Source organism: Oreochromis aureus, linkage group 5 (assembly GCF_013358895.1).
Source record: "Oreochromis aureus strain Israel breed Guangdong linkage group 5, ZZ_aureus, whole genome shotgun sequence".
NCBI classification, from domain to species: domain Eukaryota; kingdom Metazoa; phylum Chordata; class Actinopteri; order Cichliformes; family Cichlidae; genus Oreochromis; species Oreochromis aureus.
In genome coordinates this window covers 20,613,626-20,639,645 of record NC_052946.1, presented here as the reverse complement: position 1 = coordinate 20,639,645, position 26,020 = coordinate 20,613,626, and the positions used below count along the sequence as shown (strand labels likewise).

Genomic DNA, 26,020 nt, shown 5'->3' with positions numbered 1-26,020 from the left:
TTCTGAAATTTTCGCTTTCTAGTTATTATTATTATTATCACCGGGAATATTAATGCCACATTGATTTGGTGACAAACTACAGTGATTCCCGTATCTCAGAGTCAGAGCTGAACACACTCAGCAAATATTATTGTTTAAGTGCATCTTTGTGATCTTGGTTTGTAGTATACTCCTCTGATATTCATACAGTAACATGGTGTTTGTTGTTTAAATGCTTTGCTCATCAAAATAATCTTAATTCTTCCTCTTATTTCCTCATACCAAAATAAAGCAAAAGGAAACCTGGGAGCACAAAAATCAGCAGCTCACCTTTTGGTGGGTCCTCACCAGGAACTAAACTGATCATATTGAAGGCTTCATTATCATTTCGAGGTAACTTGTTTCATAAAAAAGAAGAAATGGAGAAGAAGAGAAGTCATGCATGAACTGCAATTACTCACCTCAATTATTATTAGACACAGGACATTTTTTATAATAATAAATAAATAAATAAAAGTACCGATCCTTCTTGGTCAGTTTTTTTTGTGTTTGAAAAGTCACCTACAGCAAAAGGCAAAACAAAAATCAGCATAACAAAACTACCATTCAGGAAAAAAACAACAGTACTTGCAGACACCCTATGAAACATAATACCAGAAGTGAATAAAGAGTCAATATTTAATTCATAGTGGTTGTGAAGGTGATGTTCTATTAGGGCAGAATGATGGATACAGCCACTTAATAATGGAGCCATTGAACTCTATATGGGCACGGGCATTCTTATAGTTGTGTGAACAATAACTTGAGCTTGTCAAGATGAGAGGCCTGCAGTTTTCAATTAATTGTTTTGTCATTGTAGATAAACATTGTGCTAGACAAGCTAACGCTGACTTGCTTTCACTGCTTTTGCTGATCTGAAGTCAGTTACAATCTGTGCTTTGTGTAGAATTAAAACTACCATTAGCAGGAAATATCCCTCTCATTTATCACTGCAACATACAAGTTTTGTCTTAGCAACCATTTCGGCCAATGATATAAGAAACCTTTTGACAGTTTGAACGATAGAGAAGGGAACTCCTGCCATGTTCATCAGGTCAAGGGAAGTTTTTTTTACATCTCTGAGCAATCACAGTTGACCAAAGTTTAACCAGCTTTTATGCTGAAACTTACTTTACTTTACACACATTGACAGTTAACCATATCACAAAGTTCTATTTTGAATTCAGCTCTGATTTAAACAAAATATTTGATATACGTTTTAAAATCAGAATGTAGGCCCCATCAATGAATGTATTTATTCATTCATTGATGGGGCAGGAGGAGTATATCTCTGCTTTCCTTCCTCTAAAAGTCACCACACAAACCGATCGGATGTGACATCAATAGAGTAACAGCTGGATTAAAACAGCTGGGTGAATTAATATATTTGCTGGTGTGTTGCAGTAGTGAGGTACAGAGTGTTGGCGCAGAGCAACTGAAACATAATGCTGAGTCTTAAGGAGGAGTAACACAATTGTGGAATAGATTGTAAGTATTGAAAAGGAGTATAACATATGGAGTCAAGCAATCAGTTTATGAGGTGGTCAGTGGATTTTGTGTATAAGCTTCTAATATATGAAAGTCTGGTCTCATCACATAGACTGTAGAAAAAGTTTCAGGCTATACATGACATAAGGAATTGTTACTGTCCTTACCACTTCTTCTTTTCGCAAAAACAAGAGCCACTGTCAGTGAGATGATGCCCACAGTTACACCAAAACCAGTTGCAACTATAGGTAGAATTTTACGAGCAAAAGGTACTAGAAAAAACACAGACCACAGACAAGTGTCAGTCTCATGTCCCATTTTGTTAAGAGAAAAAACAGGAGGACAGTTACTGTAAAAAAACAAAAAACAAAAACAAAAACAAAAAACCCCAAAACAAAACACCAACCTATTTCAATGTTTAAGGAAATATTTTGTTTTTCGTGTGTAGTAGAAGAAGTAGTCCCATTAATACTGAGATTTTTAGAAGTAATGAATACTGAAATAAATGACTATCTTCAAATGTCAAAACACAACAACGCCAACGGGAATTGACCGAGACATTTTTAGTGACTTGTAAAAATCTTACCAATAGTTGGGTTTCTTGTGATTGTGTCACTTGTGAAGTTCATGTAAGGAGGAGGAGCAGAGGTCAAAGTGTTGTTTTCAGCTGCAATAAAAGAAGATGGTGTTGCGATTGTTTCATTATTTGAATTTCTTATGAATTCACGACAAAAGGCCTTTTCCTTCCACTACTGCAATGCTACAACAGCACAGTGTCAGTGTTTTACACTTAACAGTCCTCTTTTAAATTCAAAACAATATTGTTTTACCGTCATCTGATGTCAGTGCGTAATACTGAATGCAGTATAAACACATATATCAGTACTCAGAATTCTTCTCCTTGGACGGCCTTAAATCCATTCAACAAATACAAAATTGATTGAAGAATGAAATTATGTATCACCTCCTAATATCTGTTACATTTAAAGCTAAAGAGAGCCTTATAAACATTTAGGCTTTAGCTACCGTTTTTGGTTTGTAGAAATAAATGCACATCCTATAATGAGGTATAATAGAGAGCAGCACATTGTGATCACTTACTTTGTATGTTAATGAAAGATATGTTACTGTGAGGAGACTGGTATTGTCCTCCTTTATGCTGTGACATGTAAAAACATGTCACTTCCACCTCAGCAGAACTCTGCTGTGCCATAAAGAGGAGCTCAGTTCCTGTGAGTGTCTGCTGACAGGAGATGGACGTAGAATTTCTTCTTCTCATAAAGTACAAAAAACACTGAGTCACAGAAACAGATGATGGAGTCTGACAGTTCACTGTGACTGAGTCTGTCTCTGTGATTGTCCATGGATTCACTGTCAGTTCAGGTCGAGGATCTAAAGACATAAACATTTGATGAGTTTAATGAGCAAATGTTTCATTTATTTGAAAATAAAGTCTAACAATGAAAACTGTTCTGAGGTTTTTACTTTTTGAAATGATTAAGTCTAATGCACATTAAAAATTTCCTCACACACCCACAAGTTGAGAAGTGCTTGATGTTTTGTCCTGATAGTTTATCTTAACATCCAAATATTTGTACATCACTGTAGTATTTACTCTGGTTTTATGATGACTGATGAGACCATAAACTAAAGATTTAGTCTTAAATCAATTCAACAAATTGGCAGTTTATCAAAGAAAAAAACTGGTTTATCTCTCCTAATACAAATTATAATTACAATAAATAAAGCACTGTAAACATTGGCTTTTAGCTTCATACTTTGGTTTGTTAAAGCAAAAAATAAATGCACATACTGTACTGAGGTATAATATAGTTTGTATGATCACTTACTTTGTATAGTAATGAAGGATATGTTGCTGTGAGGAGACTGATATTGTTCTCCTTTATGCTGTGACATGTAAAAACATGTGACTTCAACCTCAGCAGGTGAACTCTGCTGTGCCATAAAGAGGAGCTCAGTTCCTGTCAGTGTCTGCTGACAGAAGATGGACGCAGTATTTTTTCTTCTCATAAAGTACAAAAAACACTGAGTCACAGAAACAGATGATGGAGTCTGACAGTTCACTGTGACTGAGTATGGCTCTATGATCATCTGTGGATTCACTGTCAGTTCGGGCTGAGGAGCTAAAAAGCATACAAATGTATCAAGTTAAATAAATGCATTTTTCATTCATTTTGAAAATCAAATCTAACAACAGACATTGCTCTGGGAGTGTTTTTTTAAATGATCAAATCTGATGCACATTATAATTTTCATTACACAATTCGAGAACAGCTTGTCGTTTTGTATTGATATTGTAGCTTAACCTCGACATATTAGTGTAATACTGTCGTATTTAAACACTTTGTATAGTAACTGATGACATGGTACTCACTGGAAATTTGGTCTTAAATCAATTCAACAAACTGGCAGTTTATTTAAGAATAAAACTGTACATCCATCCTAATGCATTACAATTAAATTAAATTAAACTCTATAAACATCAGCTTTTCGCTTCCTACTTTGGTTTTTTAAACAAAAAGTATATGCACATGCTGTACTGAGGTATAATATAGACCAGCACAGTATAATCACCTACTTTGTATGCTGATGGAGGATATGTTGCTGTGAGGAGACTGGTATTGTCCTCCTTTATATGGTGACATGTAAAAACATGTCACTTTCACCTCAGCAGGTGAACTCTGCTGTGCCATAAAGAGGAGCTCAGTTCCTGTCAGTGTCTGCTGACAGGAGATGGACGCAGATTTTTGTCTTCTCATAAAGTACAAAAAACACTGAGTCACAGAAACAGATGATGGAGTCTGACAGTTCACTGTGACTGAGTATGGCTCTATGATCATCCGTGGATTCACTGTCAGTTCAGGCCGAGGAGCTAAAAAGCATAAAAATTTCTCAAGTTAAATAAACAAATGTTTAATTTCTTTCAGTCAATCTAATAATAGAAACCTCTCTCAAAGTTTGATCAAATGTGATGCAAAAATTTTTTTTATACCGTTTTTTTCTGACCTTAAGCCGCACTGTCAATGAACAGCTGCTCTATACCCATGTTGTTGCAGTATATTAATAACTAACCTCGTATTGTGGATAGATTATCTCAGTTGTTCTCTTGACTGAAGTTTGGTCCGTTTACAGCATCCTGCCATGCGATTGCATTTGTCCCTAACCATTGGGAACCCTCACATTAACTTTTATTGAGTGGAAAAAAGTTAGCGTTCATTGTCCAGCTTTGCTGTGTTTATGCTATGCTAACTTAGCTGTGTCACTAGCGATCACGTAGCACATCATTATATACCAGCTAGCCCAACTTCAGTAACCCACAAACGTCACTGCTGTTTAGTTTTCTGTCTTCATTTATGTTGGTATAGCAGAGCTGTACGTTTTAATTTTTTTCAGAAATCTCTCAGTCAGAACATGCTATATCATGTTTACGTGGAAACTAGCGAGCTAAATTCCTGCTAACTTCTAACTCCGTTAAATTTAATAAACTTAATAAATTCTGTTTTCATGGATGCCTGGATGCTAAACTCAATTGTTACAACTAGTAAAGCTGCATCACTGATTATTTTATTAAAGATGAAAGAATTTAGATAGCTTTTAACTCTCAGTGATTCCACAGTGTTCGTTTGACTTTGGGACCTGAAGTGGATGGAGTTTTGGACCCATATTACTCCACGAGGCTCCTGACTACAGTAGCCGTAATGCTCCGACAATCCCTCAAGTGATATGGCTTTGTAGCTTACCAAAGTCGTACTAAAACATTTTTTGACAGATTTTTGAGCACTGGGTACCACATAAAACTGGTTCAAGGTCTGTAAGCACAACCAGAATTCAAAAATCAGGCACACCGGATTATAAGGCACGCTATTGATTTTTGAGAAAATTAAAGGATTTTAAGTGCACCATATAGTGCGGAAAATACGGTAACCTCCCTCAACACCCAAATTGATAGAAACATGCTTTTTCGTATTGATACTGTAGCCAAACATCCTCGTAATGCACAGCACTTCAGCAGAATTTACTTACTTTGTATGATGATTGCTGACATGTTACTCACTGGAGATTTATATTTAGAAACGTAATAACAGGTCATTTCAACTGTAACAGGCGAACGTTGACGTGTCATTGACAAAATTTCAGACCCTGTCAGAGTCCACAGAAAAGGAGATATTTTGACAGTTTTATCTCCTGAAAAGAGCAAATAACACTGAGTCACAGAAACAGATGATGGAGTCTGACAGTTCAGTGTGACTGAGTCTGTCTCTGTGATCATCAGTGGGCTCACTGTCAGTTTAGGTGGACGAAGATCTGAAAAATTAAAGTATATGTTAGATTATTTAAATAGATTTATAACTATATTATTTATTTTAAATTAAATAAATAATATAGCATAAGCAGTAAGATTAACTCCATAAGCATCAGTGAAACATATAAACTGTTCATGATACTTTAGTCACTCACTGTTTATGGTGATGATGGATGGCTGGCTGTCAGGAGATGTATGTTTATCACTATAAACCTGTACAGTGTAAGAACATCTCACTTCAACCTCAGCAGGTAAACTCGTCTGTGCAATCTTCAGCAGCTCACTGCCTGTCAGTGTCTGCACACAGGAGGAACCTTTGGACAGTTTTTGGCATGCAATGTAGAAATCACACTGAGGCACAGCAGCATGTGTCTGACAGCTCAGTGTGACTGAGTCTGTCTCTGTGATCAGAGGTGGATTCACGGTCAGTTCAGGTGGACGAAGATCTGAAAAATTAAAGTATATGTTATATTATTTGAATACATTTATATGTATATTATTTATTTTACAATAAATACTTATAATGGCAGCATACGCTGTGAGATGAACTCCATAAGCATCAGTGAAACATATTATAAACTGTTGATGGTACTTTAGTCACTCACTGTTTATGGTGATATTGGATGGATGGCTATCAGGAGATGTATGATTAACAGTATGAACCTGTACAGTGTAAGAACATCTCACTTCAACCTCAGCAGGTACACTCTTATGTGTGATCTTCAGCAGCTCACTCCCTGTCAGTGTCTGCACACAGGAGGAACCTTTGGACAGTTTTTGGCTTGCAATGTAGAAATCACACTGAGACACAGCAGCAGATGTGGTACAGTTCAGTGTGACTGAGTCTGGTACTGTGATCATCAGCAGGCTCACTGTCAATTTAGGTGGATGAAGATCTGAAAAATTAAAGTATATGTTATATTATTTGAATACATTTATATGTATATTATTTATTTTACAATAAATACTTATAATGGCAGCATGTGCTGTGAGACGAACTCCATAAGCATCAGTGAAACATATAAACTGTTCATGATACTTTAGTCACTCACTGTTTATGGTGATTGTGGATGGCTGGCTGTCAGGAGATGTATGTTTATCACTATAAACCTGTACAGTGTAAGAACATCTCACTTCAACCTCAGCAGGTACACTCTTATGTGTGATCTTCAGCAGCTCACTCCCTGTCAGTGTCTGCACACAGGAGGAACCTTTGGACAGTTTTTGGCTTGCAATGTAGAAATCACACTGAGGCACAGCAGCAGATGTGGTACAGTTCAGTGTGACTGAGTCTGCCACTGTGATCACAGGTGGATTCACAGTCAGTTCAGGTGGAACCCTGGCTGAAATTACATATACACAGATGTAATTTTAAATAGTTAACATATGCACAAAAATATTCATGATGAGCAAAGCTGAGTTACTGTAGAGAAGCTCCAAAAATAAAAATAAAAACATCCCATACAGTGATAAAAACATGAAAATATGACTGACCTTGAGCTTCGATTTCATGAAAAGAATCTGAAGAAGAAAAGAACAAAACAACAAAATAGATTCAACAATACAAAATGTAAACTAGTATTAACATTCTGATGTAAACAAGAGAAACATGCTAACAGCAACATTTAACAGCCATTATAAGTGAGCCTATGTTAAGGAATAGCTGATATGAACATTGAATGAACCTGATAAGAAGTTTAACTTACACATGAGAACGACTAGCAGCAGGAGATCAGCCATGATTAAAAGAACAATGTGAATGTGCAGAACAGACTACAACAGTCTGTCTGACTGCTCTGACTCTCCCCTATATGAAATGTTAACTTTAGAACTTGCTTTCAGGAAAACCACAGTTTTCAAAGTGTCACACTAACTGGCCACAGTAAGACACACTTCACATACTGTGAACCTGCAATGATACACTTTTCAAAACCCTCACACATATAACTAGAATATATTTAGCCAACTACAGCATTAGTACAGAACACTTAAAGTGTTTGTTGGTCATTTGTGTGGCTTTGCTATTGTGTTTCTTAAAGGCTCGTATTCACTAGAATGACAGGAGGACTAATACATACATGCTTTATATCACGTACATCTTGTTACATCAGATACATAAATGTTTTTCAGTGTTTTGGTGGAGGGTTTTTATCATATTGGCCTGAATAGATTACTAACAATTTTTAAGATACTGATACATATTTATTGAAACCTTCATTCCACCTGATTTACAAACATGTCATTGTGTGCTGACTGCAGCTTTATATTTACTATACAAACATGAGAACAAACATTTAATACAAGACTATAAATAAGCTTTTTTATTGATGTTTTAATGTTTTTCTATGATAAATTGTTAGTTCTTTACAACTGATTTTTCACACTCACTGTAACTGATTATCTGTCTGAGTGCTGTTGTCAGCACTGTCAGATGTTAATAAGCAAACATTAATTTACATAGAATGGATGCTCTTTTATTATTATTAAATACTTTTCATAGGTGTTGTATGAATAATAATAAAGTGTGCGATGCCTCACTTTGTTCCTTAAAGTCATGTTGTCTTTGTTTCATGTTTTGAAATACTTGCCTCGGCTCTCGTTTTTTAAACTTTCACTTCACGTCCTCCTGTCTTTGTGTCTGTACAGTGTGATAGAAGTTTCGCGTCATGGCTTTACAGAGTCACATGTGCTCCAACAAGACAAAGATGTGGTGTATAAACTAGAGATGGCACGATGCCACTTTTTTATGTCCGATACCGATACCGATATCATAAATTTGGATATCTGCCGATACCGATATGAATCCGATATTGTGTGTTTTTTAATCAATAAAACTGTTTTTTTAATATCTTGCTGCTTTTTGTATAAGTTCATACTGAAGTTTAAATAAACAACAACACTAAAGCTATTCTGTTATACCTGTATGTAAAAAATACACTGCACCCAAAATATTTCATAGTTCAGCAACACTGATAAATCTAATAAACTTAAACCTACTCCATCCTCCCTATTCTGGTATTTTAAAGAGTACTTAGCAGAAATATTAAGCAACCTAACTAATAGGGTTGCAAACTCCCAGCAAAAAAAAAAAAAGGGAACCACCCCCCACCCTCCACCTCATGATGCTTAATCGACATAATCAACTTTAATTTGATGCAGCGTGAAAAAAAAATGCAATTAAAAATAAATAAATAAATTATTTTTCAAGAATAGTTAAATAGATTCAACATCTTTCTTCTACAGAATTGCAGACTGCACAGATTGTATCTTCCCAAAGGAAAAAGTACTATAGCTTACTAGGGTATATTAGACTTAATAGTTAATATATACAGTAATGGACTTCTATACATTTTACATCAGATTAAAACTTTGGGTGTAAGATTCAGATAATTATTTATTAAAAGCTAGACATTTTAAATGAGAATAAGAAAGAAAAGTATGTCTTTGTGCCCCCCTTTTCCCTGTTAATGCCCTATCGGCCCCCCTGGCTAAACTTTGCTAGATCCGCCCCTGCACAGTTACCAGCTGTCAGCTACATAGAAAAGGATCCTGGTGTAGAAAGTAATATTAAATAAATTCTAACAACAGCTTATCAAGGTTAAACGTGCTGCTGTTGTTCAGCCGCTGGTTTCCTCTTTCTGGTGCAAAGTGGGCCAAAAACAAAGAAGAGAGACTCGCGACAGAAAAGCCGATCAGCTGATCATTAAGCAGTTTCATGATTGAAGTAGCAGCAGGAAGGGGAGAGGGAGAGAGAGGCAGTTGCTCCATATATCGGTTGTTAAGCTTAACATGGGAATGCTTTACAAACATTCAGAGATGAACTTACACACTTGCTTTACTTCTCTCTGGGATAACTTCCTCGGAGATGAAATGCTGGTTTGGTAGCGAGGCTACAAATACTCACAGCCGCTCTATCACGTGATGCACACTGCTCCGATGTGCTACGGTTATGAGCCGAGTTACGCCGTGTCGCAAGTTTTGTGAGGTGCTTTTTTGATATTTAATGGATCGGATTACATTTTTTATTTCTCTCCGATATCCGATCCAGTAATTTAGGTCAGTATCGGACCGATACCGATACGTAATATCGGATCGGTCCATCTCTAGTATTAACAGGTCAAACATAGGACATTAACCAAGTGGACTAAAGTTTATATCTTGATATATTGACTTAGATGACATTTGTTATTAACATTTTTAGTTCGCATTTGCAGTTTAGTTTGGTTTATTCAACAAAACTGCTTGGTCTTGAGAAGGTTTAGTAAAAGACCAGAGTATGAAAATTCACAGTGTTAATTGTGTGCCTAGAAAATCTGGCTATTACCCTGTGTCTTCTATAAACTCTTGATACTCCCCTCACCAATTAATCATCGTACCTCCTAACCCTCCAGTTTTGTGCACCCCTGCCCCGCTTACTTTAGTGTTCCCAGTGAAAATTGACCGGTCTGTTTTAACAACTCTTAAATTAGCATAACAAACAGCTTGCTCACAAGTTCAGTGATAATAAAATGAAAAGTGTGAATATACAAAGCATTTTCAGTTCAAGTGTGAAAGACTTAATACAAGTTACATTTAAATTTAAATAAAAACAAAAATTAGAAGAAAATTATTTAGAAAATTAGCTCACTGTTTTGGTTTGTAACATCCCAAATTATTCACATAATTTGGGGATCTACTGTATGTATAATGCAATATGTATTATAAAATAGAGTATTGAAAGTAGACTGATAGCTACTGGCTCTGGAACAGAACACTGCTCTTGTCTTACAGGGAGATGTCCATTCCAAGGGTTAGGGTTAGGGGTTAGTAGTATTTTTATTCATCTTTACGCATGAAAAAAAGATTTCTGAACTTGTATGTGCATTTTGAACTTCATTTGTTTAAACATGTACTTTATTCATTTTTTAAAAAACCATGTCAGGGTATGGAGTGACACATCAGTGTCCAGTGTAGTGGTTTATGTGCAAGTATACCATCAGCACTGACACAAATACAAGAAAGCCTTTGAATAGCTGTCCACTGTAGTGACCACTATGCACGAAAGGGTTAAAGTGCGGCTCCTTCCCAACTTTTTAAACTAATCACACTCATGCCTTGTTTGCACTGTATTATAAAACCTCTGTTCAACAGAGAGGCATCCTTTTCTTTTGTCTGCTGACATAAAGAGAGATCCATGGAACCATGTAAAACTAACTTGAAACTTGAACCTGACATATGAACATACTTCATTTAATATCCATATTGTTGCATGACAAACTCCAGCTCATGAGAACTTTTTTTGAAATGGATCTAACACGGGCAGACTCACTGTTATGACATGCATGTTCATTCTCTTCAGCACCCTCTGCTGGTCATAGTGAGATTACTCACAAGCCTATATTTTGGTGGGTCTCCAAAAGTTGATTGTTCTTCAGCACGCTGAAGGAACAATGGGCTGGGAGGTCTGAGCGTGCATCAAGACATATATTTTGGTGGGGCTTTTTATGTTTCTGTTGGTGGAGGAAACAGGAAGCTGGCTGCTTGTTAGCCTGCAGGATATGCTATTCATTGGCTTAGATGCCTTTTAAAACATTTCTGCCTTGGAGAGTTAATGCTTGTGAGTATTAATGGTACAACATGTTTACAAGTTTAGTTAGCGCATTTCTATCAGAGATTTTTTTGGACACAAGTTATTTCATCTGTTATGTTTATCCTTGGGAACTCACTAAGTTGTATTGTGATCACTACTGAGTCACTGGTTTTAAGGGAAGGTTTATAAGTTTATATCTTCTGGGAAATTGAAGTTTTACTAGTTTTTAATTATTTTCAATTTTCATTTGATGTTTGGTTAGATTTTTTCTACAAAACCAATTCAGAGTGTTAATTAAGTGCTAGAGGAACTGGCTATGGGCCTCTTTCATGTATCTACTGTTTGTTCTCCCCTCAACATTTGTCAACTACCGTCATACTTCCATGTTAAAAGTTCCAACTTTTATCAAAACTTGTTATTGTGATGTTCAGAAGAAAGTTTGTCTTAAATGTGCTAAAATAGGCTGTGGCTGAACTGAGGAGTTTAACTAAGGGCTGTTTTAACTAACTTCCAACAATGAAAATATGGAGATTAAAGTGAGCAAAAAATGTCTTCTTTAAATTAAATGTTATTAAGTCAATGCTGGCACATTCTCGTGTTATTCTATTTGTGTATTTTTTTGTACATTTGTTATAGATAAATGGAAACACGATCCAAATACAGGAGAGCTCCGTTTCCTATCTAAAACTAGAGAAAGAGTGGAAACAGACAAACTGGCATCAGATAAAGGCAGGGGAAGACTACTTGTACACATGGAGCAGATAGCCTGAACAGCCTGAAGTGAGAAAAATAAAACTGGGGGAAAACGAATGAGGACAAATGAGATGTACAAAAGCAGACAGTAAAAAGAAAGAACAAAGGCTTCAAAGTAAAATAGGAAGTAAACCAATGATAAACAACTAAAACTAAACATGAATAAGAGGAAGACAGAGAAACAAAAGGAACAGGGAACTAGTAATACTAGAAAAAATGATGACCATGGTGAATTTCTTTAGTTTTTATTCAAGAAAAATGGTTTGGATCTGTTTAACACTATTTTCTTTTTTTTCATTAGTCTTTGCATGCAATACTGTCACTATTGCAAATTTTTTATATCAACAGTAAAATGGAAAGCTCCTGGTGGTAATACACTTGATATAACATAAAGAAAGTAACTGAATTCCGCACAGGAAACAATATTTTCACTTATGTGGTACATGAGTTACACTGCACAAAACTGCTTTGTTACACCAATGCAGGGGAGGTCCTAGCTTTTTTGGTGCCCCCCCCGACAACGTTATGAATGAAATGTGCTCTATTTGGAAGCACCCTGCCCCCCTCCCCTTTCGACAGGTTGTGTGTGAGACAGCAGCAGCAAGCAGGCCCACCGAGGGCCTTCGCGCTCACTTTTCACGTATAGGTGTGTGATATCATTCGCACCAATGTGTTTTCTAAATTTTAAGCCTGTATCATAATGTCTGTATCACATTTCAGGGATTTTGAGTCATTCTGTGCACCAGATGGATTAATTGCGTTAAAAATTTTAATCGCGTTAAGCGTGATGATGGCGTTAACGTCGACAGCCCTAGTTTGTTTTGATTTAGTTCTATTTTGTGAGCTGGTTATTAGATGCAGCTCCAGCCAGCCAGAGCATCCCCCACCGCCCCACCCCTTTCCTCCCTATGCAGCAAGCAGGAGGGGTACCTCATAAGTGGAGGGAGCTCTTAATCCTCGCGAATGAGCAATGATTTGTGATTGCATGGGCACTGATTGGTGCCCATGCAATCACAAAAAATGTGTCGGCATGATGTCAGGGCAGCATGGGTGCGAGCAACTTGCCATTGCCCATGATGCTGCCCCCACCACGATGCCGCCCTGTGCACCCATATCAAAAACCACCATTAAGTACCAGAGTAAAATAAGAATCTCAATCTCAATCACAATCTTTTGGTGGAGGCGGACACATCTTTTTTCCTTCTACCTCCCTTATCTTTCCTGCTTGGCTTGTCTTGTCTAACTCTAACCCTCTAACCCTCAGATAGTCTCTCAGTCTTCTTCTCTAAAACCTAAAGAATTATAGTTTTGATCAACTGGTCTCTTTACAAAATTGACACCCTATTCTTGATGAGAAGCCTGGGCTCAGGAGAGCCCGATTTTCCTGCAGAGATGTTTGCTGCTGGATATGCGATGGTTGGTTGCGTCTTGTGCCTGGCGACATTGTCGATGGTGGGCACTGAACGAGATCTATTGGAAAGACAGGTCAGAGAGATACGAAAAAACAATGGAAATACACAATACATGAGGAAAGAGGAGGAGAAAAAGAGGAGGGCACTCTCTCTCAAGTTGAACACAGGATACACACACACACACACGCATATCTCTCATGTACACTGACACAGACACGCACTCACCCCCCTCCGAACGCTTCCGAACGTTTACTCCCACCCAAAGTTTTCCTACCTCTCTGACCTGTCTTCCCAATGTTATGTTTTTGTATTCTATGTATGGTTGGAAGGGGTGTTCATGATGGTGCCAGCCTTTAAAACCATTTATCTCGGGATAAATAAAGTATCAATCAATCAATCAATCAATCAATCAATCAAATCAAATCAAATCACTTTTATTGTCACATCACATTACTGGTACACTGGTATAGCACATGCGAGTGAAATTATTGTGTGCAAGCTTCCCAAGCAACAGTGGCGCGGAAAATACAAGAAACATAAGAAACAAGCCAAATTTAAGAACAGGAATATGAGAATTATAAGAACGAAATGTGTGTGTGTCTGTATATATACATACATATATATATATATATATATATATATACATATGTATATGTATATATATATATCTATATATATATATAGATATATATATACATATATAATAAATTTAATATACAGAAGTTAGGGGAACACACACACACACACACACACATGGACACATGACTGGGGAAAACAGGCAACTTGACAAACATGAAGACGATGCAGGAAATGCTGGGAGGAACCAGAAAGGGCAAGACCCAGACAAACATAACACAGATGAGAGCAAACATAAACAGGACCAAATACTAAAACAACCAAAACTAGAAGTACTAAATAAACTACAAGTATAAGCAAACTAGACTAGGAAATATAAGACACACAGACAAAAAACCAAAAACAACAAATTGACTTTGTTTTAAAATAAATTACCAGATCATGCCTAAGTAAAGCCATGCTCTGTGTTTCATTAAACAATCAAGAATTGAATGGGGAAAAAACACACAAGTCAAAAATGCAATACTATAATTGTAAATAGCACTGACATGTTGAAGTATTCGTTTGTTCTCATGCTGTGGCCGATGAAAACATGAAGTATAGAAACAGAATCTATCTATGACACTGCAGAGCTGTTCTTCCACGCATGTGGTCTTCCTTTAATTATATATTCAGGTTTTATGTGAGGTGTTACTTATTCAAGGCAAGATGAAAGATCTAAATTTAGTGCCTAAGTATCTGAACAAGCAAACAAATGCAATTCTTTATTCATAGTCTGCTTTTAGAGAACATGAACAGAAATATATTTCCACATTGAGACTGTTTTCTTTTTTAGTATTAAAGTACATTAAAGTACTTTTTAAAAACTTTTTTAATTCAGTTTGATGACATAAATCACCATTGCATTTACTTAGGGTAAAATTAGGGTAAAATATCTTGAACATTATACAAAAAATGTTTAATATTTGGATATAAATTGGTGAACCTTGGTGAATTCAATATTGTCACATTGACTAGTGGCAGTCAATTTATAACACAAGGTCTGAATTTAAAGCACTTCTATCATGTACAGTATTTGCTTCCCCTTTGTTTCAACAAAAGTTTCTGTTTCAGTGTGCCTCCACAGTGCTATAAACCATACCCATCAGCGATAATGGAACTGGCTCCTGAGGGATGGTGGCGTACAAATCGTATGTATCAGACTAGGGAAAAGAAAGAAAGCTGTTAATACCTTTTAACCTATAAGGCAGATGTTGTCTTTGTACCTGACTTACTTCATTATTCTGAGGATTCTTCCCCACCTTGTTTAATAAAATCTGCAACTGAGAAGGAAATTAATTTTCATAGTCTTGTAGGTTATTAGATATTTTTATCCAATAACATGCAATTATTATTATATTTAATTTTATTGTGTTGTATTTAATTATAATTATTATTATTTTGAGAAATAAAGCCTCATTTAAACCTGGATTGAATCCAAGATTTCCATGACTATCTGCAAAATCTGACTGGCATATCTATATATATATATATAGTTTTTACATATAACAGATTTAAAGATAAAACACATCTCACCAGGGTTGTCAGGAGCAGGTACTGAGTTTATTGCCATGTTTGCTTCCTCATTGGGTAACTTGTTTGATAAATGGAAACAAGGTAGAAATCAGATGATAATACTCATGACATGACGGGTAAAAGTAGACCTTATAATAACAACAATAATAACTGACCACTGATTATATAGTACAGTCAGTGGTCAGTAATTATTGTTGGTTATTATTGTACCATATTTTTCTGACCATAAGGCGCACTGGATTATAAGGCGCACTGTCGATGAACGGATCTGTTTTCATACATAAGGCGCACCGTATTATAAAATTCAAATTCAAATTTTATTTGTCACACACACAACCATGCACAGTATGACATGAGGTGAAATGCTTATTGCTGTGCAATGCCCGACCATTAAATGACAGCAAGAATTGACAGTAATATTTACAGATTACAACAAAAATTTACAGATTTAACTTAGAAATTTACAGTAAGATGTGCAAATAACGGTTTACGTAAGAAATTATTAATAAAATTTTTTTATAAATTATAAGAAGTGTGCAAAAGGAAAAACCAGAGTGCGTGTTGAGATGTGATATGTGTGAAAGAGTCCAGTCCTACAGTGATGTGTGTGGGAGAGTTCAGTCCTACACCTGGTTCAGAGCCCGGATAGCCTGGGGGAAGAAGCTCCTCCTCATTCTCTCTGTTTTGGCCTTAAGGAAGCGGAAGCTCTTCCCAGAACTCAACAGTGAGAAGAGTCCATTGTTGGGATGGGAGAGGTCCATCATAATCTTCCTGGCTTTGGTCTTGCACCGCTTGGTTTAGATGGACAGCAGGTCAGGAAGCTCTGATCGAATGATGCGTTCAGCTGAGCGCACGACTCTTTGCAGATCTTGTCTGTCCTGCTTGGTGCTGTTCCCAAACCAGGTGCAGATGTTTCCCATCAGGACGCTCTCAATGGTGCAGGAGTAAAAGTTTTTAAGCACCCTCAGTAGCAGATGGAAGTCTCTAAGTCTTCTGAGGAACAAGAGATGCTGGCGGGCTTTCTTAACCAGGGTTTTAATGTAGCAGGACCATGACAGGTCCTGAGTGATGTGGACACCCAGATATCGGAAACTGTCCACTCTCTCCACTGGCGTGCCATTGATGATCAGGGGCTCATAATTCCTCACCTGCTTTGTAGTGAAGTCCACGATCAGCTCCTTAGTCTTGCTGCCGTTTAGGAGGAGGTTGTTCTCCTGGCACCAGATCTCCAGCTTCCTAATCTCCTCCAGGTAGGCCTTCTCGATGTTGTCAGAGATCCGGCCCACAACAACAGTGTTGTCAGCAAACTTGACAATAGAGGTGGTGTCCGATGTGATGTGTTACACAGTCATAAGTGTACAGTGAGTACAGCAGGGGGCTTAAAACACAGCCCTGAGGCACTCAGTGCTGAGTGAGATGGAGGGGGAGACTTGTTTTCCCACCCTCACTGATTGGGGTCTGTCTGTCTGTGAGGAAGTTGATGATCCACTGACACAGTGATGAGCTGAGTCCTAGATCCTTCAACTTGGTGAAAAGCTTAGAGGGAATTATTGTGTTGAATGCTGAGCTGTAGTCCACAAACAGCATCCTAACATAATTCTCTCTGCCAGTGTGCAGGTGACTCAGGGATGTGTGGAGCAGGTGAGCTATGGCATCATCTATGGAGCGATTAATCCAGTATGCAAACTGAAGTGGATCGATGGTGGCAGGAAGTGAAAAAGTGATGTGATCTCTCATCAGTCTTTCAAAACTCTTCATCACAATTGAGGTCAGTGCTACTGGATGGTAATCATTGTGGCAAGCGGGCTGTTGTTTCTTCGGGACAGGGATGATGATAAACTCTTTGAAGCAGGTGGGAACCACTGCTTTGGCCACGGAGAGGTTGAAGATCTCTGTGAACACCGGTGCTAGCTGGTCAGCGCAGGCTCTCAGGACCCGACCAGAGATTGCATCTGGTCCTGCTGCCTTCCTGGTCTTCACCCTCCTGAAAACTTTCCTCACGGCATGCTCTGTGATGAAAGCGTTGTCTTTACTGGTGCACTCCGTGCGCTCGCAGCCATTTGTTGTTTTAATTGCTGCAGCATCGAAGCGAGCATAAAACATGTAAGGCGCATTAAGCAAAACAAAACAGTCAGTTAAGTCAAACTTTACTCAACTCATCCTTCTTGCTTCCTCCACTTCTGTACCATTGATTCATTAATGTTGAATTCTCTAGCAGGTGCTCTATTCCCGTGTTTTTGCACTATATTAATGACTAACCTCATATTGTGGATGGATTATCTCAGTTGTTCTCCTGACTGAAGTTTGGTCCTTTTACAGCATCCTGCCATGCGATTGCATTTTTCCCTAACCATCGGGAACCCTCACGTTAACTTTCATCGAGTGGAAAAAAATTAGCGTTCATCCTCTAGCTTCACTTTGTTTATGTTATGCTAATCAGAATCAGAATCAGAATCTGAAATACTTTATTAATCCCGAAGGAAATTATGGGTTACAGCATGCAGCACGCTAATGGCGCATGCGCACTTAGGAACCTTCTGCCCAAACTTTATACAAACATCACATTGGGAAGACATATCAGAGAGGTAGGCTGATAGGAAAAGAGAGCGAAAATACATAACATGAGGTGAGAGGAGGAGAAAAAACTCCACTCAGACTGAGCTCCTAATGGGAGAACAGTTTGAGAACAGAAAAAAACACCTCAGCACAAAAAGCGCATGACTGTCAATACACCATAGAAACACAAGACAAGCAACAGGGGTGAATAGGGTAAGAGAGAGCCAGTGTAGACAGAGCATCCGGTCCTGCAGCATGTCTGTGCTGGTCCAGTCGACCCGCCATCTGCCCCGGGAGGGGACAAGCATAGAAGGCGTTTGGAAAGGGAGGGGGGATGAGTGTGTATCAGTGTATGTGTATCTGTTTGCGTGTGTGTGTCCCGAGTTCAGCTGAGACAGTGTCCTTCGCCCTGCCAGGCTAAGTAAACAGTCTTCCAGCCAACCCAGGTGGCCTTGCATAGAATGGGAAGAACAGTCTATGCACAGTCTGTTATCAGGGTGTTTTTGTTCAGCTCCAGCCTTGAGACCACAGCTGGCGCCGAAATGGTAGCCGCATGAAATGATGGTGGTTTTTACTTTAGTGCGAACAACTCATGTGAATTTCAAAGCTGTTCTAGCAGTCCGACACTAGTCTCTCAATCTCCCGTTGGAGAGCCGTGAGTTTCTCCATGAGCTTCTCCATCTTGCGCTCCATGATGTTATCAATCTTGCGCTCAAAGAGCAGATTCTGAGAACTCAAGACTCCCGTGAGCTTCTCCAAGATGTAATCCAGTTTTCGCTCAGCGGTCTTATTCTGAGTGTTCACGGCAGCCTCAAGCTTCTTCAAGATCTTATCCGTGCTGCGTGAACTCACGACTCATCCCATCGTTTCAATCACAGCGGGCAGCCTTGTGTGGTTTTGAACAGCCGATTACACTTTCTTTAATCTACGATAAGCCAGGGCCAAGCCAGCTCGGATCAGCAAGAACCCTGTTTTCATGGTTCCGAAAAGGTAGATATCTTCAATGTCCTCAATCGACAGTCCCGCCAGGCACACGACCCTCCAGTTATGCCACCCGTCCATCGTGTATCCGGCAGGGAGAGTACCTCCAGGACACTCAGGCTCACCCGAGCCCAGGCTTCTCGTTGAGAAGAGGGTGTCAATTGCATTCAGGGACCAGTTGATCAAATCTATAATTCCTCTTTTAGATTTTAGAGAACAGACTGTGAGAGAGTGTTCCAGGGAAAGAGTAAAAAAAATAGACGAGACTAGACAAGGACACAAGAAGCTAAGCAGGGAAGTTAAGGGAAGGGAGAGGAGAAAAGTGCGACCGCCTTCGCCAAGAGCCAGAAGAAAGGATTAGCTGTAACATAGCTGTGCCGCTAGCGATCATGTAGCACATCATTATATACCAGCTAATCCAACTTCAGTAACCCTACAAAAGTCACAGCTGTTTAGTTTTCTGTCTTCATTTATGTTCGAAGTGTTCGTTTGACTTTGGGATCTGAGGAAGACAGAGTTTTGGACCCAGAGCCCCTGCCGTGAGGCTCCTGACTACGGTAGCCATAATGCTCTGACAATCCATCAAGCAGTCCGGCTTCGTAGCTTACCAAAGTCATACTAAAACATCACAACGTAAAATCCGTTCGAGGTCAGTAAGCACAACCAGAATTCATACATAAGGTGCACCGGATTATAAGGTGCACTGTCGATTTTTGAGAAAATTTAAGAATTTTAAGTGCGCCTTATAGTACGAAAAATACGGTACAAAGGGCCCAAAACGTCTTTGTACATGTTTTAAAAGTGCAAAAGTACTTGGAAAGGTTATCATTATCAAACTCATTAATATGGTAAAGTGCAAGTATCAAGTACCGTAAGTGACAAAATAAAATTTATAAATTACCAGCTTTCCAAGACATCGTTTGTTCGTTAAGCCATCTACAACAAAATCAAAAACAGGACTTAAAAAATACAATATGTACTGGATTTGTCAATAGCACTGTAATGATGAAGCTGTCATGGTCCTGGGTCTGGGTACCCAGTGTTTATGTGTTTTCTAATTTATGGTATGCTTTGAGTTAGTGTTTTTGATTATTTAGTCATATGTAATTCTAGCTTCCTTGGTTATTCTCTGATTATATTTTGTGATTTCTAGTTATTAGTTTTGTTACTGTGCCTCCCTCGTGTTTCATGTGTCACATCGGGTTAGTTTTGTTCTCATGTCTGTTCTTACCCAGTCCCAGTGTTGAGTTTGTGTCTCAGCATGTTTCGTGTATTTCCTGTTTTATTTTGGGTTTAGTGTGTTCAGTTTTGCTTCCTCCCTGTATTGTTTCCTTTTTTTCTTTTTTCCCCCTGTCTTGATGTTTCTGATAAACCCCAGCTGTGTTTCCTCCTGTTTCCCATCCCTTGTTATGTGTGTGTATTTAGTCCTCTGTCTGTTGTTGGTCCATCGGCTTTCTTTCCTCAGGTTCCAAGTCTCAGGTCTCAAGTTTCTAGTTTTTAGTTTCAGCTTTCATGTACTTAGCGTTTTGTGTTTTAGCTTTTGGCAGTATGGGTTTTCTTAGTTCCATCTTAATCTTTCTTTGCTTTGGTTTATAGTTTTGTGCAGCCAGAAATTAACAACTCTCTTTCTGTTCTTTATCATGTCTACATTGTTTGCACTGGGGTCTGCACTCTCTTCACTCCACGCCATCTGCTGCAGCAGACGTGACAGAAGTATTATTTTTTTTCTCATCTTATGCGTGAGAAAGACAATGCAAAGAAAAAATCACTTCATTAAAATTTACTGTATATCAAGTCTACTTTGTGGGTTCAGCTGGGCTCACATTATGATAATTGTGTGAGCTGCTGATCTCCACAGCTGCTTTACTAGCTGTACAGTCATGGGAAGAAAAAAACCCCCCAAAGAGTGTGTCCTTTCTTTTTCACAACTGTAAGTGATGAGATTATGCTAAACTGAATACAGTGAAATTAAATAAAATATTTCCCACAAACTACAACTTTATCTATTCATCAGTGTCTACTGATTAAACAAACCAACCTTTACCACCAGTTTTCCGTAGATTCCTCATAAGTGCAAATCCCAGTAAGGAAACACCCACAGCTACTCCACAACCAGCCAAAACAACAAGCAGTTTCAGTGTCTCTGTTTTCAGACAACAAAAGACATAAAGTAGACAGTCTCACTTACAATCAGTTTACCATTTTGCAGTTATATAAAAGCTATAATGCAAGGAACATAAAACTGACAAAGACAAAAAAAAAATTGTGTGTTCATGGTAAATGAAGTCACAATGACAGAATGTCTAGGCTCCCTTCAAAGATTATATATAAATAACATAAACTATTTGGTGAGAAACTGATTACTATGATGAACAATGGTTACACTGTCATGAAAGAAGATAAGCAACAATTATTACATGGAAGAAAATATTGCTCACTTGATGCTCTTCTCAGAGTGGTTACAGGTAGCGATGTACTTTCAGTACTAGAAACAGCTGGTAAAATATATATATATATATATATATATATATGGAGAGAGAGAGCGAGAGAGGGAGAGAGAGAGAGAGGGCTACTTTTCCTTGAAATGGTTACTTGCTATTTATTTCAAAGTACTTAGTTTTCATATTAAATACATGCAACAATTATTACATGGAAGAAAATGTTGCTCACCTGGTGCTGTTCTCAGAGTTGTTACAGGTAGGGATGTACTTTTAGTGTTAAAAACAGCTGGTAAAGAAAACATTAAAAACATTAAACAGTTTTTGCATTTTCCATTCCAGTAATGTATATATATATGTAGAGAGAGAGAGAGAAGAGAGGTGGAAAGGAGCCTGGAAAGAAAAGCGTCTAGACTTCTTTAAGTTTCCTTGAAGACGTTTCACCTCTCATCCGAGAAGGTTCTTCAGTTCTAAGATCCCAGATTTAAGCCCTTTGGGACCCCATAGGGTCAAGAATCCTCTACCTAATCACACGAGCCAAGGTGTGTAAACGGGTGTGGGTCACAATCAGCCAAGGTTTCAGGTGAAGCCATTGTGATGTGGCCGTGGCCGTTAAAGCGTCTGGGAAGGGATCTCAAAAGTGGATTATAGATGGCAGACAGTTGGTGTCGTAAACCGATACATTTTAGGTAAACATGTTTATCAGAACTGCCACAGACTTTTTTGATTCACCAATCATATATAAAAACAGTTAGGATAAACCAAATGAGATGTAAACACACTATTCCTCACTCAGGATAACAAGTATTCTAACATACCTGTTACTTAGACAGGACAATATAACTGATACTGATGATCATATGGCTATTTTGTATTGTCACCTGAATCTGATGAATGGCTTTTAAATATGTATGTAGTACTGCTATATGTACTGTGGTACATGTGACAGGAAACCCACAAAAGTACTGACATTTATCAAAGTTTCTGTTGATATAAAAAATGAAGATACTGAATGTGGCAAATATAATACATGCAAAACATCATTATCTTGAAATTAAAAAAAATCTAACAATACATTACCTGTTATTTTATCAGCTGATGCTGAATTCATCAGACCTAAAATGAGATAAAGTGACTGGTGATGACAACTTGTATTGTTGGGTATAACTATATATGTGTCTTTCTGAGACTGATCTAAAAACAGACTGAGGCTATGTCCACACGTACCCGGGTATTTTTGAAAACGCAGATTTTTCTATGCGTTTGCACCTTTCGTCCACACGTAAACGCCGTTTTTGGTCACTGAAAACGGAGATTTCTAAAAACTCCGGCTAGGGTGGATATTTTCTAAAACTCCGTTTTTGCATTTACGTGTGGACGAGAAAAACGGAGAAAACGCAGCGTCAAAGGTGTGCGCCTTTTTTGACGTCACAGTGTGCGCCACGTTGTTGTTTCGGTGAAATGAATTTCTACAATACTGTTACTGTTAATTGTACTCCCTGCAGTGTTTAAATGCTTACATATACACACACAGTTACTGTCCCTCCACACATACCACTCGGTTCTGCTTCTATGACCCATCTTTGTTTACTATTTCCCACCGAGGCTTCTAGACTTCTGATTGGCCAACATTTCTACACGGTTAGGAATATAGCGCCACCTGCTGCTTTGGCATGTTCCTAGCAGCGTTTTCCTTCATTTCTGCCTTTACGTGTGGACGGGATTATTTTTTAAAACGAAAACGGAAAATCTCCGTTTTCAAAAATACCCGTGTACGTGTGGACATAGCCTGAGTGTACGTGAAATCAGTTATAATATAAATCTAAATCAAATCAATGCAATATAATCAAAATGGTTCCACCCTCAGATAACAAGAATTCTAACAAACCTGTCTCACTTCTGCCTACAGATTATATATTACTAGAAATACAAGCTGTGAAATCTGTTGTACTGAATAAAGTAAAGAGATTTAAGTATACATGATTAGCCAATAAGGTCCATCATTACTTACAATAATAATTATTTCAACATCAAAAGACATCCATAAAGCCTACATGCACGATACCTGTATCAACTCTATTAGCAGATGGTGTTTCGCTGGGAATCAAGGTTGTTAAATCTGTGGTGCTTCCATCCTTTCCATATGTATCTAAAAATAAACTGGAACTTAAATATTACAGAGTACATTTTCTGTTGCTTGACTGTATCTACATATAATGATGTGGAAATGACAGTGACTCACTTTGCACTTTAACGCAGGACATGTTACTGGATGGAGACATTGTCTTTCTAGGCTTTATTATGTATTGACAGCCTATTTTAACTTCAGCAGGTGATCTGAGCATTGCCCAGTCCAGTAGTTCAGTTCCTGTCAGTCTCTTCATACATGAAAAATTTTTGATTGTTCCACTCGAAGTGTAAAAATGACACTGAGCGATAGAAACAGATGGTGGAGTCTCACACTTCAATGTGACTGTGTCAGTGTCTGTGATCACCATAGGATTAACAATGAGTTTGGGTGGAAGAGAAGCTGAAAAAGACAATGTTCAACACAGGAAATGTTCACATAAGTTATTATTACATTTAGCTTTTTTTAAATGAACACACTTCTCATGATAAAATCCTAATATCACAAGAGGCCTGTGGCTTCATGCATAGGCTGTAATAAACTGTTTTCTGTTGTTCTTTATTAAAACTCTTGTCACACTGGCCTTGTAGACACAACCATCAGTTGTACAAGTTAGTTTCTGAGTCAATATCAGATATCATCGGTAAACAGCATAGAAGTCACTCACTTTGTATGTTGATGGAAGATATGCTACCATCTGGAGACTTTAACCATCCAGGCTGTGCAGAATAATAACAGCGCACTTTAACTTCAGCAGGTGATCTGAGCTTCGCCCAATCTAGCAGTTCAGCTCCTGTCAGTCTCTTTATACACGGCAAATTTCTGACTGTTCCTCCACTCAAAGTGTAGAAATAACACTGAGTTACAGAAACAGAGGATGGAGCCTCACAGTTCATTGTGACTGAGTCTGTCTCCCTGATCTCTGTTTTACTCAGTGTCAGTTTAGGTGGAAGAAGGGCTGAAAAGTTATGAAGTTAACATCTGAATGTAAATATGTATAAATTACATTGAAACAACCATAAAAATAAATACGCTCTTGGACTGACCTTGTGCTTTGATCTCATTCAAAGAATCTGTTCATGAAACAGTTTGTTAACAGGGTAAATCAATTAAGACTTTTCAATAAATAATAAAAATAATATAACAATATCTGCTGATATAATACACAGTTGCAGGAAAAAGTTTACAAACCCTTTGGGATTTTCTATATTTCTACATGAATAAGTGTCTACAACAAAGTATTAGGGCCACATTAAGAAGAACATATATGTTGCTGATCATTTTGAGAATAAAGTCGAAATTCTAAGATTATAGTTGATTCAAGAAAAACTGCCACGGTTGCTATACCCTCTGAGTTAGTGAAATTGTAATTCAGAATGTGTTTTAATAACAAGGAAGGAAATGATTTCTCTTTTAGCACATATACATACTGTGGTGAAAAGTATAAAGATGTTGAAAAGATGGTGCAGAAAGCTGCATCTGGTTAGACAGAAAAACACACAAACTGATATTTAATATATACACTGATTTATTTTTATCTTCTTTTTCAGTTATATATTTATTTTGTTTATTGATTGCATTGTATGCTTAATGTATGGTTTTTAACTGCTATCTCTGTTTTATTATTGGCAAGCACTGTGGTCAACTTTGTTGTTTTTAAAAGTGCTATATAAATAAAGTTGGATTGGATTGGATTGGATTGAAGAATAGATGTGTACAAAATTAAATGGCTGGCAATGGACAGATGCAAAGTTATTGATGGCTACACCCTCATGCAGTAAAGAGAATATATGTTGTATAACAAGACAGCTGATTTATTTGTTTTAATAACTCATCCAAACAAGAAATTTTGTATTGTCTAAAGCAATTGTGGCAGTTTGTCTTGAAACAACAACAGTAATCTCCACATTTCAACTTTTTTCTCAACTTTGTAAGTGTCACACAAGTTAAAAAATTTAAATACAATAAGAGAACAATCTTAAAGAAATTAGGTCATTTTTTTCTTCTTGCAACTGTACAAACATGCTAATATACCAGGTAGATAACAATATAGGGGTGGAATTACACATTAATACAGGTTGTACAAGCTGATACAGGTTGCAACAGCAGAGATACATTTTATCTAAAAAAAAATATGTTTATAGTAAGCTTGACTTACAGATGAGGATCACAAACAGCAGGTGCCCAGCCATGATGAAGCTG

The 26,020-nt window shown here is 37.7% G+C and overlaps 1 protein-coding gene and 1 long non-coding RNA gene across 2 annotated transcripts; both read right to left on the bottom strand.

Moving 5' to 3' along the window:
* Positions 1-247: 247 nt before the first annotated feature.
* On the bottom strand, positions 248-26,020 carry LOC120440235. Its single transcript, XM_039612231.1, has 20 exons — positions 25,977-26,020; positions 24,865-24,891; positions 24,486-24,776; positions 23,933-24,220; positions 23,756-23,839; positions 22,771-22,806; positions 21,923-21,979; positions 21,291-21,395; positions 7,325-7,351; positions 6,883-7,173; positions 6,436-6,726; positions 5,986-6,276; positions 5,551-5,832; positions 4,106-4,399; positions 3,357-3,650; positions 2,608-2,898; positions 2,093-2,173; positions 1,674-1,778; positions 500-540; positions 248-376 (listed from the first exon to the last, which is right to left on the bottom strand). Exons 1-20 carry the CDS (start codon positions 26,008-26,010, stop codon positions 248-250), a joined length of 3,339 nt encoding a protein of 1,112 aa, XP_039468165.1. The 5' UTR covers positions 26,011-26,020.
* Positions 15,415-20,584, bottom strand: LOC120440163. Its single transcript, XR_005613030.1, has 3 exons — positions 20,154-20,584; positions 15,716-15,773; positions 15,415-15,462 (listed from the first exon to the last, which is right to left on the bottom strand). It is a non-coding gene; the product is annotated as an uncharacterized LOC120440163 (long non-coding RNA).

Excerpts from the sequence above, each read along its gene's own strand:
- LOC120440235 (XM_039612231.1), bottom strand. The coding sequence starts at position 26,010 with ATGGCTGGGCACCTGCTGTTTGTGATCCTCATCT. Across the intron at positions 24,777-24,864 it reads GAATGAGATCAAAGCACAAG|CCCTTCTTCCACCTAAACTG; the intron begins GTCAGTCCAAGA and ends ATAACTTTTCAG. Across the intron at positions 21,980-22,770 it reads ATCAGCTGATAAAATAACAG|CTGTTTTTAACACTAAAAGT; the intron begins GTAATGTATTGT and ends TTTCTTTACCAG.